The sequence below is a fragment of the Plecotus auritus genome, assembly GCF_963455305.1.
Source record: "Plecotus auritus genome assembly, chromosome: 1".
NCBI classification, from domain to species: Eukaryota; Metazoa; Chordata; class Mammalia; order Chiroptera; family Vespertilionidae; genus Plecotus; species Plecotus auritus.
The window spans coordinates 198,373,334-198,392,111 of NC_137770.1; the positions used below are offsets into that span (position 1 = coordinate 198,373,334).

At 38.7% G+C, this 18,778-nt stretch overlaps 1 protein-coding gene across 26 annotated transcripts in view; it reads right to left on the reverse strand.

The window, feature by feature from the left end:
* ART3 (ADP-ribosyltransferase 3 (inactive)) overlaps window positions 1–18,778 on the reverse strand; it is a 109,984-nt gene that overhangs the window by 6,504 nt on the left and 84,702 nt on the right. For 10 of the 26 annotated variants that reach the window (XM_080660175.1, XM_080660194.1, XM_080660172.1 and 7 more), the window contains exons 3-8: window positions 15,396–16,113; window positions 5,790–5,822; window positions 4,842–4,874; window positions 3,649–3,678; window positions 1,689–1,721; window positions 1,042–1,074 (exon numbers count right to left, since the gene is read on the reverse strand). In XM_080660175.1, the coding sequence (XP_080516301.1) occupies window positions 1,042–1,074; window positions 1,689–1,721; window positions 3,649–3,678; window positions 4,842–4,874; window positions 5,790–5,822; window positions 15,396–16,113 (880 nt within the window). Of the gene's footprint in view, window positions 1–163; window positions 197–1,041; window positions 1,075–1,688; window positions 1,722–3,648; window positions 3,679–4,841; window positions 4,875–5,789; window positions 5,823–15,395; window positions 16,114–18,778 lie in introns of all 26 variants that reach the window. The other 16 variants (XM_080660181.1, XM_080660185.1, XM_080660182.1 and 13 more) reach the window with 4 other exon arrangements.

The following is an 18,778-nucleotide window of genomic DNA, read 5'->3' on the forward strand; positions in this document are numbered from 1 at the left end:
GAATGTGTACTTGGTCATAAGTTAAGAGACTTGGGGCCTTCACTCACTTACGTGATCCTGTGCAAAGTACTTTGGTGTCCCTTCATGTCTAATGTTGACAGTTATGTCATCCCCCCACAGCCAAATTGGCACATTCCTCTCTGGCAAGCCTACCATTGCTTACCAGGTAATGGAAATGGTTCTGAAATTTTCATTCCTAAATGAAAAAGAAATTTTTATTCCTAAATGAAAAAGAAACTTGCAGTTTGCTCCAGTGAGTATAATTTCCACACTTTTGTCCAATGAGATACAAGTGTCAAAGATCCCACTGCACTGTAGTTCCTGGCTTTTTATTTAAAAGTTCTGGCTAGCCGGAACCGGTTTGGCTCAGTGGATAGAGCGTCGGCCTGCGGACTGAAGGGTCCCGGGTTCGATACCGGTCAAGGGCATGTACCTTAGTTGCGGGCACATCCCCAGTGGGAGGTGTGCAGGAGGCAGCTGATGTTTCTTTCTCATCGATGTTTCTAGCTCTCTATCCCTCTCCCTTCCTCTCTATAAAATATCAATAAAATGTATTTTAAAAAAAATAAATAAAAGTTCTGGCTACATGAACCCTCACTGTGCAAATCCACACTTAGAGGAACATTCTGCCATGGCACCTCACTGAGTCTATCTCTATGAAAGGAGAGTACTATGTTACCTGGAGATCCTAGATGCTGAAATGTTAGCCAAAAGCTAACAATCAGCTTTTGTGTGAAGTTGAAGTTTCTATTGAGTAACTTTAGCTATAGAACCTAGATGGTGCTAGAATGCATGCATCCAGGTCCCTACAGACTTGCCCTTCAGCGCTCCCCATAAGGAAGCTAAGATTCCTGCTCCAGGAACAGGGATAAAGGTACTTTCTCTACTCTTTTCCCCAGCTAAGTCATTGTAGAATGACTGGCAGATAGCTGTAAAAGAAATATTAACGAATAACAATAGTTTCATGACAAGAGTCTCTATAATGCCAAGGGGAATCCTTTTCAGCTCATACTTGGGCCCAGAGAGTGAAATCTGTCTTACCAGGCATTTGGATGGGTTCATGGCTCTTTATACCTAAAAACAGAAATGAGTATTGGTTACTGTTAATCAATTATCTTGCATTGTTAATGCTTCCTTTTTTCTATATGTCCCCCATCTCCAGCCTTTTAAAAAAGGGAAAAGAAAACAGTAACAACAAAAACACCTTTCAATGGCTCTTCATTCTCTAACTGGACAAAGCCTAAACTCCTTAACTTGAACTTCAAGAACTTCATGATCTGACCTGTATGTCTCCAACCTTATCTTCATCAGGCAGTCCTAGTACATCAGCTTTAAAATGAAACAGTACTAGGTGTAAGACTCTTCTTGGTTTGTTTCTATTGTCATTATAGTTATTAGCTCTGATTGCTCAGCCTTCTTAATCCCTCTGACCTTTAATTCCTTATTTACGTAAAGGAAATCCTTACCTTGCAGGTTTGTAGTAAGTGATGATTAAAGGAGACATATCATGAAAGTGCTTAATACACTGCATGAAACATAATAAGCACTCAATAAATGGAGTCCCTCTGTTCTGGCTTAACTCATTTCTCAAACTCTCCAAGTCCAGTAATGCCCTTAGTCCTAGGAGTCCTTGTGTCTGCTCCTACCCTTGTAGCTAGCCTCAAGAAGTAAGTAAAAAGTTTACCTACCAGGTAAGACAGTGGACTCCTGGCTTTTTATTCCTAAAGATGAGCATAGGAACTACTTAGTGGAAATGCACTTGGCTTGAAAATTAATTTAACTTATATTTACATGGCTATTTATACAGTGGAAAGCTCTAAAAGATTTGCGAGATGGCAGGGGACAGAGTAAAGGAGAGAAGATTTAACCCACTGGAGTCTGACTTCTGGTCAGAATAATGGCCAGTGAACCCAGGATCTCTCCCAGATTAAGCTCCTGTTGTTGTGGTTTTTTTTAGATTCAGGCCAAACACTTCCAACCTACATTTGTCATGATGTATTTTTTAAAAATAAAATGTATTGATTATATAAGTCATATATTATAATTACAGATCATTTAGAAAATATTAAAAATTACTCTTAATCCTAAATCTCAGAGTTACTCATTCTTAACATTTTTTGGCATATTTCCTCTCAATCTCTTTGCTATGTATACATCCCCCATCTCCAGCCCTTTAAAAACATATATTTTTAGCATATTTTCCAGTGTTATTGAGATGTAACTGACACATAGCACTGTATAAGTTTAAGGTAACATTATGATTTAACTTACATATATTGTGCAATGATTACCACAATAAGTTTAATTAACATCTGTCATCTCATACAAAAAAAGAAAAGATCAGATACAAAAAAAAAAAATTTTTTTTTTCCTTGTGGTGAGAACTTTTAGGATCCACTCCCTTAGGAACTGTCAAATACAGGAGTTGTATATTACATCCCCAGTACTTATTTATCCTATAACTAGAAATTTGTACTTTTTCACATTTTTTAATAAAACTTATATTAGACTCTACATGCCATTTTATATCCTACTAGAGGCCCGATGCATAAAAATTCATGCAAGAGTAGGCCTTCCTTCCCCCTACTGCCTGCACCGGCTTCCCTCCAGCACCTGGGACCTGGGCTTCCCTCCAGCACCCGAGACCTGGACTGCTTCCCTCCAGCCACTGGTGGGCAGGCACCCAGGACCTGGGCTTCGCTCTGGCCCCAGCTTCATCTGGAAGGATGTCCGGAATGACGCCCGGAAGGATGTCGGTCTAATTAGCATATTACCCTTTTATTATTATAGATTTTTATTTGCCACTGTATATAAGCACTATTTCATATTCTTAAAATATTTTTAAAAAGTAATTTTTAAGTTTAGTGTTTCATAATATGAATATAATTGTATTTAATATTACCCACCTATTGGACACTAAGGTTATTTATAAATTTTGACTACCATAACACTATGTAAATATTTTTGTACACATTTTATACACAAATTTTATGATGATTTCTTTGGGACAAATATCTAAAAGTATTATAACTAGGTTAAAAGGTATGAACATTTTTAAAGCTAGTAATACATACTATCAAACTGTCTTCCAGAAAAGTTCTAATTTATAATCTCACCAGTAATTTATGAGAGTGTTCCTATCTCAGCACTCTTGAGGACATTTGAATACTATCACTTAAAAAAAAATTGGGAACATACTAATTAATCAAGCATATATAGCTAACAGCACCTGTTAGATTGCTGGAAGCAGAAATAAATATACAAAATCATAATTTTTACTTTAGAAAAAAATAATGCCATTTTTAATGCCCCTGCCCAACATCCTAGGTCCTAAGAGTTTGTGGAATAACTAGTCACACCTTCCTCGATCCATGTAACTGCTAGCACAAAGCAGAAAATAATATGTTCTCAACTACTTCTTCAACTTCTCTACTGGGATGATCTATTAGATAAAAGACATAAAGAGAGCTGCTGTGTCATCTTTGTAAAGAAGTCTATCTGAAACTCAGGAAGATCTCTGATATACCAAACTAGTAAGCTAAACTAGTTCTCTTCCTACTGTCCCTTACCATGTCATGCACATCTGCTCCCATCCCTAAGGAGATGTCTTGCAAATGTAAAACCCCAGAGGTTATGAAAATGTCTTACCAGGGTCTTCAAGCTTCTGTTTCTTATCACCTAAGTTACAAAAAGAAACTTTCAATTTTAACAATAGAATAAAATAATTGGAAGTTACTATAGTTATAACAAAACTATTTTCAGGTAATATGGCCATAAAGAACCATTTGGTAAATCCAGTAAATTAATGCTACTAAATGTAAGTGTTAATCAGAGTCTAAATGCACCTTGGCTAATTGGACTGGAACCGTCCTCTGGCACCTCAAGAAAAACCATCACACCTGGATGGTGCGGCTCAGTGGTTGATCGCAGACCCATGAACCAGGAGGTCAGGGTTCAATTCCTGGTCAGGGCATATGCTCAGGTTGTGAGCTCAATCCCCACTAGGAAGCCTGCAGGAGGCAGCTGATTGATGATTTTCTCTCATTGATGTTTCTATTTCTCTCTCCCTCTGCCTTCCTCTCTTTGAAATCAATAAAAATGTATTTTTTTAAAAAGGAAAATCCTGGGGGATCTCAATGAGCTAGAAAAATGTCTGTCTGGAAGAGTTAACTAAGGTCCCTGTGAAGTGACCATAAAATTTTGGCTGCAATGGGCCAATAAGAAGTGTTGCCAAGCAAGTCCTCAGGGGTATGATATGCTTCACATCAGTACAGGAAATTATTTTCCAAAACATCAAGTAAATTGCATACTTAAGGAAAGGCCAGATACCTTTTTCTCTTCAATAAAGAAAATCTTATTGTAGCTATATGGGCCAAACACATAATAAGAAACTTAAATGCACAGAAGTGATTTGGGCTACTAAACTCAGGGGAGAAAAACATCTAATCACCCAGATATTTTAATCAAATTATACCAAACATTAGCATATATGAAAGGTGCAAATGACTGACTTTTCTACTTTCAGCTAAATGGTATCACAGATTAAACTCAATGACTGAATATAGACATTCAGATCTCTCAAGACTAGCTCTTCAGGTCTCACCAACCTTAGCCCCTAGAATGTTTCCATATTGTTCAGCTCTCCAGATTGCCAACCCTCTCATTTATAGAGAGGCAAATTTCCCCAGAATAGTCTTTCTTCCCCCCCTTATATCTGCCAAGTTGCTCCTTCATATCTGCAAAATACTCTTTTTCTTCAGCAAAGAATTGAATTTGTTAAATAAGAAAGAGCTAATAAATATCCATATAAGGATTATTTTTAAACATCAGAGCATACTTACCAGGGCTGGCAACATAGATGGGTAGAAAATATTCTGAAATACAAACATGTTTTCATTATATAGTACTATGCTCAGACATTAATGTCAGATTTATTAATGATAAAAATCTGAGTTGGCTTACACTTTAAGATACATACAAAATATGGTGAGATGAGAAAAAAATTTTAGTCTCAAAAACAAATGGATGCGGATTCATTTTAATTACATGAAAAAGAATTCATGGAAAACTAGCCAGGAAGAGAGCTAAAAATGTACCCTTATTTTCAAACTTTTTAATAAAGAAATTTTCAAAAAATTCTACTCAATGCATGCATCAGCCCAAGGTATTTTCTGGCAACTTTGATTCAAATCTGTTGGGCCTATCTGATAATGCTATTCTTGAACACTCTTAGAATTCCTATTTACCTACCCAAAGCTTTCCCATGATCCTCTAAGAAGGATTATCTTTTGTTACACCCTCCTATCTTTCCCTGAGGAAGCTGAGACAGACTGCATTACCATTCTGACCCTCCAGGCTCTCACCATGAGCCATAGTCACTCTATTCCTTCATTAGTATCCCAAAAGTTATTTCCTAAAATATCAAAACATAGGGTTATAAGTCTAGCTCTGTCGAGTAGGAGTCAAGTAGGGGCATTGAGAAGTCCTTACACTCCTGTAAGGATAGACTAGGGTGAGAGTGGAATGGTACTACATGCCCAAGATAAATGCAGTGTTTGAAAGAACAGCCACAGGCAAGGCTGTGGGTGCAGATAGGGAAGGGATGCAACCAGCAGAGGCTCCTGGGCCCTCCACTGCTAAAAGGTAGTAGTAGTAGCACAATTTTGCCTTGAGAAATGAATGATGGCTGACAACATGACAATGCGGTCAAATGGCTCTGACTCATACCTGTGAGAAATAACACTGATATAATTACCATTACAGAGATAATACTTTAAAGCATATCTTACCAATGTTCTCAACACAATTTGCCATTTTTAGTCCTGAAACATAAAGATAAAGCTTTATTAGTTAGACACAATTTACCCTGCAGAGACACTGGTCTGTGGCTATTAGTAATTAATCTGTCAGCTCCTAGTCTATCAGACCCATAATTTAGTGGGATGCAAACTGTAGAACAATTACATATTTATATTCATATTATAGCCATCAAACAGCAGTATGATCTTTGATAAAACATCTAACATTTCTGGAATTCAGCTTCCTTATCTGGATCTTTTAGTGGGAGATTGCTTCAAATGACTTCCAAAGGCCCATTCAAAGCTAACACTTAATGATTCCATTCTATGATTAGTCTACAAAAGTTAGGAGAAAATTTAAGTATTTTTTCAACTAATCCTCTCTTCAGATATTAAATGTCCTCAACAGCAAACCTATCCTTTTACTGTGACAGTTCCTATCCATTGGAGAAAAAGAATCTCAATCAGAGCTTCAAGATCCTTGAATATATGAACAAAAATCCTTCACATGCATATGGAGAAACCAAGTTGGTCTGCTCCAGAACACTGATCTGTATGTAAGGAGAGCCACAGTTTTTGGAGAGCAGGAACATGGCATCTAATAGTATACTTTTATACCTTCTTGCCAGTGATGCCCTGTAAAAAATCACCAGTGCAGCAGTGATTCCCCTGAGACTTGACATAAAGGGGAATCTGCAGGCCTGCCCAACAGCAGTTAAGGCAGGAAGATCAGTGAGAGGGTGTTTAGATTTGGTGCCAGCATGAGCCATGGAGGGTTTCCCAGAATGTCACAAGAAGGTCTAGATGTCCTATGGTCTCTTCCCCATGGCTGGCTAAATCACTGATCTAATCAAATTCAGTTATCTGTGGAGAAACCTCTCCATCTAAAATGGGGGCGTTTCCAAGAGTCCTGGTTTCACTATGAGATGTAGTCTTCTATAATCTGCTATCAAATCCTGCTCCACTTGTGAAGTTTGAACCAAAACTCCAGGTGACTTGCTGATCAAGAAATTAGTCAGATTTGTTAGAATCTGATGGTGCCCTGAGGCTAACCTCAGGTGTTAGGCTAGACTAGAAATTTAAAAAACAGTTCTAGAGACAATTACAAAACGTTGCCTCAGCAGAAGATGAGTGGGTGCAAGCCTTACGCAGAGGCTTAGTTGAGGGTTAGGTGAAGGTGAGGGGAATTGTGGATGACAAAGCTACAGATATGATAGATTCGGTCTGAGGACTAGGCACTGGAGGATTTCAAAAGCCTTTATCTTTTGACTGTAGGCCAAATTGGAACATGTTTCTCAAAGTGTAGTCTTCCAATCACATACTTCAGAATCAGTTGGGTGCTTATTAAAATTGAAAACTGCAGGACTCTAGCCAAGACTACTGATATAGAACTTCTGGTGGTGGTGCCTTGTAATCTACATTTTAAACAAGCACTCCAAGTGATTTTTATGCACAAAATTTTTGAGAGCCTCCTCAGTAGTATAGAATGGGTATCTTTTTTTATGCTTATGTATTTTATTGGAATTTCTGATAATTTTTTTAAGTTTAAGGAGCATGGCATGATGGTTTGATTTACAGACTAGTTTGTTGTGAAATAATATCACATAGGTTCAGCTAACACCCCAGGATGGGTATCTTTTAATGTTTAACACAGTTCCATTTATTCAAGACTTCATTTCTCCTCCCTATTTGACTCTGGATTTAATTTTTCATTAGTATTTTCAGCAGCAGGAAAGTAATCAAACTATTTTGAGTTTCTAAAGAAGTAATAGGATTAAAAATGGATAAGAGATTGATCCAGAAATAAACAAGAGAAGGCATAAATATTATATATAAGAATGATAAAGGGAATATAAGCAAAGATTCAATAGGTAAGAAAATATATGAGTTGCTGTGAATCAACTTGAAATATAAGACAAATAAGCAAATTCCTAAAAAAAAAAATCAAAAATATCTCAAGAATAAACAGAAAAATCGAATGATATTATAGCTATTAAGTAGTTTAAATTTTTTCTGCAAAGAAAATACCAGGATAATTTGGTTATTACATAGTACTAAAGAAGGGAGCTATTCGGAGCGAGAACCAGGGAGATCTTCAAAGGATTTCCCTTTGAAGTATTTGGCAAAATACTGATCAGCTTATATGTATGAGGAAATTACCCAAGGCCAGGGAAAGACCCCATAGGATCAAGAATAGTGCCTTTTCCCACAAAACACACTGAAAACCTGTAAGTTGACATTTTAGCAGAGAACTCTACAGTAAGAAGCCTGAAAAGCAATAGTAAATTAAGCCCTCCCAGGAGTTCCCTATTTCCTTCAGATCCTAAGAAATTACAGATGTCTGTGACCTAACTCATAGCTGACTGGTGATAATAAGACTACAGAAGAATTGCCCTGGTGGGTTTCTCATTAGTTAGAGCATTGGGCCCTGGACAAAAGGGTCGTGGGCTCAATTCCTGGTCAAGGGCACATACCTTGGTTGCAGGTTCCCCAGTCCCAATAGAGGCATGTGTAGGAAGCAACCAATCAATGTGTTTCTCTCATGTTGATGTTTCTCTCTCTTTCTCTCCCTCCCTCCTCCACTCTCTAAAAATCAATAGAAAAAATATCCTCGGTTGAGGATTAATAAATAAAAATAAATAAATAAAAATATTTTTAAATGATCCCTTGTCATATTAAAATGTTACCTCCAATTAAGGGCCAAACCTGGTTCCTAAGACCTTAGCCACTTTCACAAACAGGTGGCTGCCCATCTATTAGACCTGCAGTTTCTAAACAGTAGCAGAGGTGTCCCTGAATGCTAGAACAAATTCACAAGATACCAAAGGATACTTTAAAATTTCAAGATAAACACAGTCATCGTTGGTATTTGTCAGATACTGCATGAATTACTAGCTTGAGGTAGAATGCAGTTTCAAAGTTGTATCATGTTACATTCTGTTTGATGATACCATACATTTGCAAAGCTGGTTTTCAGCAGTTGTGATAAAAAGCAAATATATGTAAAAATTAACATGGATCAGGAAATAAGGTAGTGTCTAATCTAATTTCAAGGTTTAAGAAGTTGTGCAGTATCCAATAGGCATATACATCCCATTAGCAAATTATTATGGTTAAGAATGAAAGAATAGTACTTAAAAAATTGTGTGGAGGTGGGCAAAGGAGGAGAAAATGGGGACATCTATAATAGTTTCAACAATAAAAATAAAGTTTAAAAATTTCTGTGTATTCTTTTTTCAAACAGCTACTAAGATGTTAGGAAATAAATGCTTATTGAGTTGTTTGACTTTACCTAGTAAGTGGAACTTTGGGGTACTTCGTTTAGCCTAGGGACACTGAAATAAATTATGATAACACTAAGGAAAGGACCATGAACTGAGAAAGTCTGAAAACCTCTGCATTAGCCATTACAAAAGCCTTACCTACTAATTCACCCAAACTAATGACTCAATGGAGGCCATACTTACAAGACTTCACACCTGAAAAGATAGCATAGTTCTCTAACAAAACAGCCTGCCCCAACGTTGGACAAATCAATAGAAGGCTGCATCCATCCATTATAATGATGATAACTTGTTCATTGCCTTGGATGCTCTACGTGAAGAGCTGAACTTCAAATGATGACCCAAGCAAGGAGAACATCTACGTTTATGTACACTCATGTGCCAACACTACTGCCCTAGCTATATGATCAGGCCATTGAGACACCCAGGATTGCATTACTAAAGATAAAGCCAATGCAGTCCTCTCTATGGAAATAAATGCAATAAATACAACTCATGAACTCAATCTTTATGTTACACACAAATATGCCCATATGAAGTGACTCCTTATAAAGAAAAGCCTCTGGAGACCAACAAAGCAAATCAATCAAGCATGTGCCTCCATTGTCTATAACCTACCACAGTAAGGGAATCATTATAAAGGACTAGGACTTCAAATGAAAAATTCTACCAGCCTCCCCAATGAAGATCTTTACAGGACTGACAGGTCTGGCTATCTTCAGCTATTTACAAGTTGCCTACAATCTTGCTAACCTCTGCCTTGACTGAGTTCCCAAACACCAACAAATTAGGAGCTGGAGAATGAAAGGAATTGGAGGAAGAATATATTCCTCTCCTTTTTGCCTGGGTGTGCTTGCTCTGACTGATGTGGGTAGATATTCATAAAATACCAGCTTTTACTTCAGTAAATGAATATATATTTCATATGACCTCAGTAAAGAGACTGATCATATTAATTAGATAAAAAAAATACCAGTATATGAAACTGGTAGCTGATTTTGCTTCCAGTGGTTCTGTAGCTACTCTCCTCTGTCTGCAGAAGTCACCACGGGAACTCATCATTATGAAAAGGACAGCTGATTTCATCCCCTGGGGGAGGTGACAGACTATAATGGGTTGGGATTATGGCTCCCAAAGATCCTGTCTCCTGATATTCACACCCTTATGTAATCCTCTCCTCTTGAGATGTCACTTCCATGATTAGGTTGCAAAAGACTGACTTGCTGGCACTGTTTCCTGCTCTCTCTTGCTCACTCTGGGGAAGCAAGCTGCGGTCATGTTTAATGATAAAGAATGTAGCCTAATTACACAGCTAACACTCCACCTTTATCAATTTTCTAGGAGAACAGTATAGAACAGTGGTCGCCAACTGGTGGTCCGCGGACCATTGGTGGTCCGTGAGGTCCAAAAGGTTGGCGACCGCTGGTATAGAAAGTTAACCTGTGATGATTCTCATTCTCCTATGAGGAAGGATAAAGGTTTTTGTTACCACAATTCACTCCTATAATTTTGAATGAATACCAAGTTTAGTATCTTTGACCACCAGGAATTGTATTATCTAGTGGGACATTGGTATTCTCTCCACTTCCTAACCAACGGAACTATTATTATTATTATTATTATTATTATTATTATTATTATTATATTTTTAGCTAACTAGTTTCTGTAAGGCCCACAACACATTTTTATCTTGGAAATCATAAGCAAGTTCAGAACAGTAGCAAAGGACTGTGTTAGTATTAAATTTAGCACAATGTAACTTTTTAATCCCTTTTAGAAATATTGTCTTTTTTCATCCAAAATTACAGTTAGTCACAATGGAACAAGGTTCTGATTATATCCTCCTGGCTTATTTCTAAGAAAGCTCTGGTGTCCTAGCTGGTTTGGCTCTGTGGTTAGAGTGTTGGCCTGCGGACTGAAGGGTCTCGGGTTCAATTCCGGTGAAGGGCACAAACCTCTGTTGCACTCTCCATCCCCCGCCCTGGGTCGGGGTGTGTGCAGGAGGCAATCAACGCAATGTACATGTCTCTCTTACATCGATGTCTCTCTCTCTCTCTCTCTCTCTCTCTCTCTCTCTCTCTCTCTCTCTCTGCTTATTAACAAACTAACAAAAGTTCTGGTTATTGTCCTTCATAGTGTTTCAAAAAGCCTAGCTTCAATGATCTAGATTTGAGCCTAGGTTCCCATTAGTTATCTCTAGATGGCAGCAGAAGACATTGGTTAGACTTCAGTTTGAAATTAAATCAACACAATCAAGTGCAGTGGTCTGACTTTGTCAGAGCTCCACAAAGGTCTCCCTTTGTGGCTGGTTTGAACATTAACCTGCCGTGTAGCCTCTACTTGATCTTGTGGGCTGGCTCACAGAGGTGTGCCCTCCACTTTCCCCTTCCTCACATGGGGCTCACAACCCACTAGCCCATGCAGGTCTGAGCTCCTGCTCATTCTGAATCCACCCAATGGTTCCACCCATCTTGTTCATCATAATCCCATTCGCAAACATGGGTTCTGTGGGCTTCATTGCCCACCTCTGTTAATCAACCAAATACCAGTGATTTATTTGGCCTATAGCTACTGTAGCCAAGGTTTCTGTAGAACCAATTCCTCTACAAATGGCATGTGGCTAAATGCATCAGGAGCACCAACATGGCATTGTTTTGACAGCCCAGATGCAACTGGATTTCTGGCTGTGATGTGCTGGTAAAGTTGAACAAGTTCTGCAGTGGGGGTTAGGGAGTCCTGATTTGTAGTATTTGCTGATTTCTATGGTATAACTCTCAACCATGGCCAATTTCAAGCTACTGTGATGTATGAGGAACTGGGAAGACATACATGCCCACAATCAGTTCCCATAAGCTGGTATGAGCTGTCTTCAACCTACTTGGTTTTTAGTCAGGTCTAATGTAGGGTTGATAAGGAGAATGAGCATCTTTCCTCTCTATACAAATTTACTCACTCCAATCATCATCTGCCCCTCCAGGTGAACAATTAGTCTCATTTACTTGCAACTAAGGGCCAGGACTAGGGTGAGGCAAATGAGGTGCTGAGTGCAAACTTTAAGAGATACTCATTTTTAGGGTCATGCAAATGCAGATGCTGCAAGTGTACGACCCTGAAACTGAGAATCTCCTTAAATTTTGTGACCCAGGCACCTTAATGGCTACATAGCTTCTGCCATTAATTGTAAGTGAATCAGCCCTCCAACCAGGCATGATGTCTCATTGGCACTTCCCCACCCTATTCTTTTTTATCTCATATTAGAGGCCCGGTGCACAAAATTCATGCACTCAGGGGGTCCCTCAGCCCGGCCTGTGCCCTCTCGCAGGCGGGAGCCCTAGTGCTGCTGTGGAAGCAGGAGAGGCTCCCGCCACCACCGCTGTGCTCGCCAGCCATTAGCCTGGCTTCTGGCTGAGCAGTGCTTCCCCTGTGGGAACACACTGACCACCAGGGGGCAGCTCCTGCATTGAATGTCAGCCCCCTGGTGGTCAGTGTGTATCATAGCAACCAGTCGTTCTGCCGTAGGGCCAAAACTGGCTCTCTGACATCCCCTGAGGGGTCCCAGATTGGGAGAGGGTGCAGGCCAGGGCAAGAGACCCCACCAGTGCATGACTGGGCTGGGGAGAGACGCAGGAGGTTGGCCAGCCAGGGAGGGACTGCAGGAGAGCTCCAGGGTGTGTCCGGCCTGTCTTGCTCAGTCCTGATGAGCCAGACCCCAGCAGCAAACTAACCTACTGGTCGGAGCATCTGCCCCCTGGTGGTCAATGCATGCCATAGCAAGCAGTTGAGCAACCTTAGCATATCATTAGCATATTACGCTTTGATTGGTTGAACAGCCAACTGGATGACCGGATACTTAGCATAGTAGGCTTTTATAGGATGCCTTGGTCACATGGAGTCAAATCTAAATGTCCATCCCACTTCTGAGGTCCTACTGCAATACTCACTCTGCATGATCAGCAGCCATGGTTTTGGGTTCAGAAAAATAATCACACTCATAAGACCCCAAAAGGCCATCACCTCCCCAGATTTGCAGAAGAATGCAAGGCAGGGAACATGACATATTGTTTAGCAATGGACATCATGATATACATCTCTTCAATGCAAATCCTTACAGAAGTCCAGGGCTATTAGCCCCCAGAATGATGCTCAGTTACAAGGAAACAAGAGTATACAAATGGGTGCAGGAACTATCCTAACTTAGTAGCCTCATGCCACATATCTGTCACAGAAGGCAGTATCTCTTATACCAATCTATGAATGTACTTCCATGTCTCAGCAAGAAGAACACCTGGGTATGTCACAATACATTCAGGAATGCCCAATATATAGCTTTCCCCAAAGTATTTACAGTTCATTCATAATCCAAGCAGATAAGATTATGTTTACAATTAGGCAGTTTACCATTAGTCATTTCCACCTTTAGTAGATTTCAGAGAAAAGGTGCTAGAAGATCAACTGGAGGCCATTTTCATAGAAAAAAGTAGAAAGAGTTTTGTTAACCCTTTACTCACATACACCAAGGCATCATAAAATTTCAGAATGTTATGGATATAGAAAACATCATAAAACCTTCCAGAGAAAAAAAGCAGGTCTCATTCAGATTTAGTACTCAGAATGGCTTCATACTTTTCAATCGCAGCACCAGAAACTAGAAGCCAGTGGAGGAAGATCTTTAAAATTCCTAGGAAAACAATTTCTGAAACACCAAACATACTATTATTCAAGCCTAAAGGTAGATTTTTCAGACATGCAGTCTTAGAACATTTGCCTCAATGTCCTTTTTCTCAGAAAACTTCCAGAGAACCCTTACCCCACCAAACAAAGGAGGATTCAAGGAAGAGGAAGAAATCCAAGATACAGGGGATTCTTCACAGGGGAGAAGCAAAAGAAAGTCTCAGAATAGTAGTAAAGAGAGATGTCAGGATATTCAACAGGCCTAGAGAGCACAGCATACAGCAGGATGATGGGGGAATACAGAAGAAGTATAACCAGAAAAGAAAGAAAAAGAGATAGTATCTGAATGTATTAAGAGGAGACTTATATTTCTAAGGATTTGGAGGTAAACTAAGGAAACAAAAAAAAATCATACTACTAATAACCCTAGGGTAAAAGGGGTACTTAAAAAGGTACCAGTCTTTACTACACAGGGAGAATGGAAAAAAGGAAATGCACGAATACTGAGGATGAGGGTGGTGATTACCACAAACTTTTAGTTTACTGACCTACCAGCTATTTCTAATTCCCTTCTCCCTTACCTCCCTGTAGTATAGAGACTGGAAATGCTAATTAACCCCTTTCCAAGCTTTTCTTATAGTTATGAATGACCAAGTGGCTGTTACAGTCAATGATAATCAGAAATCTAAGCGTTTCTAGGAAAATGTTTACATTCCTGATTAAATAGGCAGATTTGGCTGCCATCCCTCTTCCCCTTCATTTTGTCTTAAACATGAATTGATGTCTAAAGTTACAAAAGACACACTGCAAATATGAATCAACAAACAAACATGCTAAGATTGGTGGAACAGAAAGAATCTAAGTTACTGATGAAATAGTTGAGACACTGTACCAACTCTGGACAGCCTACTCTAGGCTTATTGAAAGAGAGCTATCAGATAGGTTCTCTGTTAAAGATGAAAGCAATAAAGAATTCCTAACTAATTATGGAATATGAGAGCTAAATATTCATTCTCTATACTGTGAGTTAAACAGATAAAAATCAAGAATTAACATGCTGAAGCATTTTGTTTACTTAGAACCATGACAGTAAGTACCTGAAAAAAATAACTGAAACAAAACAAAAAACAAAAAAAAATGGAGGCCACAAGGAGTGGCAAATGGGAATGGGAATAGGAATGGGTGGGAAAGGGGCTGCTACTTTCATTGTAAGCCTTATAGTAGTATTTTGGCCCAGGTACTTCTTTGTTGTGGGGGGCTGTTCAATGCAGTTTAGCAGTGTCCTTGGACTCTACTCAGTAGATACTAGTAGCAACTAGGGAATGTGTGACAACTAAAAATGTTTCCAGCCTTTGCCAAATGACCCTGAAGGGCAAACTGCTCCTGTTTGAAAACGATGGCCTCATAGTACTATTTTATTTTTTTTAACTTTCAATACTACTGCAAATGTATTACTTTGATAAAACTAATTTTGGGGGAAGGTGGGAGGTTGAAACTGACAGTATGAAAAGAGCTAGACTAGAGACCACCAATGTCATTTCTTCTTTCAAACACCTCTCAATTTCCTTCCTAACCTCTCCCTGGTCCTAAGAATGCTTCTCCTCCCCTCCCAGACAAGCACAGACAGAACAGAGATACATACCTCCTAGAAATGCACACTCATAATGGCTGCAGGTCTTATTTGTGCTTCGAAGGATAAGATTATTGCTAGCCCCATCCTGTGACACATGAAAAATCTCATTCAGAGGTATTATAATAATTCTTCCACTTTCGTTTTCTTTATCAAAAAATTTTCCAATGGCAACCCCAAAGCATGTGTGAATGGTTAACAGAATGTGTTGGTCACTTGCTGCTTGAGGTTTGGCTGAATGTGCCAAAGTGAAATGGCCAAATCTGGCTTGGTTTAGCCCTCCAAAGGTAAATGAAGTACCCTGGATTGTGCTATACACCACATTTTTGTAGCTATCCTCACAAGGTCTTCTCAGCAATTGCAGGGCTTTGGTCAGGTAAAAATGAAAAGCTTTAAACTGGAAGCCATAGATATAATCTTTTCGAGATTGGCCAGCCATCTTCACAGCTTCATTGAACAGATGGTAAAAGGAAGTTTGCTCTTGAGCTTCAGAAATATATGCCATCAGGGCTATTCCATGGTTATCCTTAAAACTCATAGGGAGAGAGAGCTGAGTCTTCTGAGCTTCCCATTTGGCTTTTGCATTTTCCCACACATCCTCAAAGAGCTGATGGCTTGCTTTTTCTTCCTTGAGCAGTTGGGGAACATATTTGATTTCCATCCTGTCAGTACATTTCTGGTATTCGTCATCAAATGCATTATCTGCCATGTCTAACATATTAGCCTTTACCTTCAAAAGAAAAGGAAATTAATATTCTTGAAACAAGATATTTGGTGTGTCTTTTTCTCTCACATTACTACCTCCACACTCTCATACCCTGCCAAGAATCTCTCCCTTGCTTACAACCAAATTTGGATTTTTTTTTCTTTAAAAAAAATTTTTTTTATTGATTTCAGAGAGAAAGGGAGAGGGAGAGAGAAATAGAGATTGGCTGCCTCCTGCACACCCACTACTGGGGATCAAGCTCACAACCTGGGCATGTGCCCTGACTGGGAATTGACCTTTGATCTTCCGGTTCATAGGTCAACACTCAACCACTGAGCCACACTGGCTGGGCTGGATATGTTTTTTATGTAGAAAGTATATCCCATTGCTATTGATAATTTTTCTCAGCTATGACCTATTTGTGTGAAAGAGTAAATGTTAGTGGGTAAGATATGGGTATGATTATGCCTATAACTCATTTATTTGAACCTTGTGGTGCAGAGGAAAAACCATTGAGTATAAAGTTGAAGAAATGGGTGGCAATCCTGGCTTTGAAAATATTCTTAAGCCAGATTTCCTCAACTCCTCAAAACTGTTGAGTGAATATAAAATTATCGTGCATGATAAATACATAATAGTAAATATGACCCCTCTTCTTTTTAGGACATTCCCTTGTCCATGTGGTTTGGGTAGGACTGATTCTGCACCTTCAGCCCCAGTAATAAGCAATAAATCAGGCTTAAAAACCAGAGCACTCTTTCTTTCTCTATAATCACAAGCTATAAGGATAATATTGACTTGGGGAAGCCAATAGTTATCCTTTTAGTTCCATGGAAAATCCTATCTTTAAATAAAACCAATAAAGAAGCCCCAATAACATTATTTTAGGCCCTGGGTCTAGCTACCTGAAGACTGTATTTTACCTTAGTCATAAGAAGCAACAAATGCCCTATTTGCTTGAGCACATTTGCATTGTTTCTGCTATGTATAACTGAAAAAGGCCCAATCCACCTTTAAATGATACATATGAGAAACAGGGTGGTGTAATGTAATTAACACTAGCTTAGGGTCAGAAAGGTGTGGGTTCAAATTCCATTTCTGTTACTAACTAGGTACTAATTAAGTATGGGAAAGTTATTTGACATTTCTGAGCTTCAATATTTTCATATAAACATGAGGCTAATGTAAGGAAACATGTGTTAATTGTAATTCTGTTGTAAGGATTAAATGATATAATGAATAAATGCAAAGTCTTAGCTCCAAGCCTGGCACATGTCAAGCCTTCAACAAACTGTGATTATTCTTAATTATTTCATTATAGAAATATAATTATAATACTGTAAATTATTCAAAAATAGGATCTGCATTATATTTCTCTTTTGAAGTCCAAGCATCTACACATTGAAGTGAATTAAATAAAACCCTGTACTCTGACCTACTGATCATAAAATAGGATAAGCAAATCTGCCCAGGGATACCATTTAAGGGTTTCTACAAATGAAAAGATAATGCCCTCCACATCATTCTCTCTTTCCACTATTCTATACTACTTTTATGGCACACTGGTTGCATAAGCTATACTCTCAGTTGGAGACCTTAGTTAGAGACTTAATAGACAAAGATTGAGTAACTTGTCTGGAACTGAAATTTGAACCTGAGCAATCTAGTTCCAGAGTCTGTCCCCTTAATTAAAATGTTATTTCTAGTGATGAAGACCATTGGAATTTATGTAGCACTTCTAAAAGGGTTTAATTTTGTTCTCATAACAACCCATATGAAAGGTTGGGAGGACAATTCATAACACCATTTTACAAATGAAGCAATTATACTGGCATCAGAAACTATTTTTCTTGATTACCTGCCACAGAATATTCTTCTGTGAAAAACCCCTGTACTCCTGGGTCTGTAGGTCAGTTTCTTAAAGTGGGAATTTGAGCTTCAGGAGACTAAATCACTGCTGTCTCCTAGCCAAGAAGTTCACTTTCCTCTGCAGCACAGAATGTACCAGAGGGTATCCTGGGCACCAATGCCTGTTTTATCTTTAAGACTTCAACATATTACAAGACATCATACCCTGAAACTACCACCTCCTACACTTCTCCATATCACATCAGAGTTGATCCAGTATGTTCCTGTCTGTTCTATGCCTCTAACCAGTCTCCACCAGTCTAATTTTAGACATCAAGTCTTTCTGGACCAAGGCCACAGTTGATTGTGTGTTCTGTACAGTGAGTGCCTGGAACAGTGAAAAAGTTCACAAATGCCACCACTGTTCAGGGACCACTGGATGGACATTAAAGGGACAGGTACAAAAGGCTAGATGAACACACTGGTTATATATTTTCTTCCTCTGATTTATCCATTGAAACAAAGGCCAATACTGGTGAAATTAAATTACCAAAAATTTATTACAAAAAATGTAGAAATGATCTAAATGTTCAGAAAAGAAATTATAGAAATGCGTAGAAAAACTCTTTAAACTTTTGTTGCAAAAGAATATTAAAAATGTAAATCAAAATCACAGTGAGATACTACTTCATATAATTTAGGGTGGCTATCTTAATAAGAAAAAAAGGAAATTAAGTGTTGGCAAGGATATAGAGAAATTGAAGCCTCATACACTGCTGATGGGAATGTAAGATGCAGCCACTGTGGAAAATAGTTAAACAGTTCCTCAAAATGTTACACA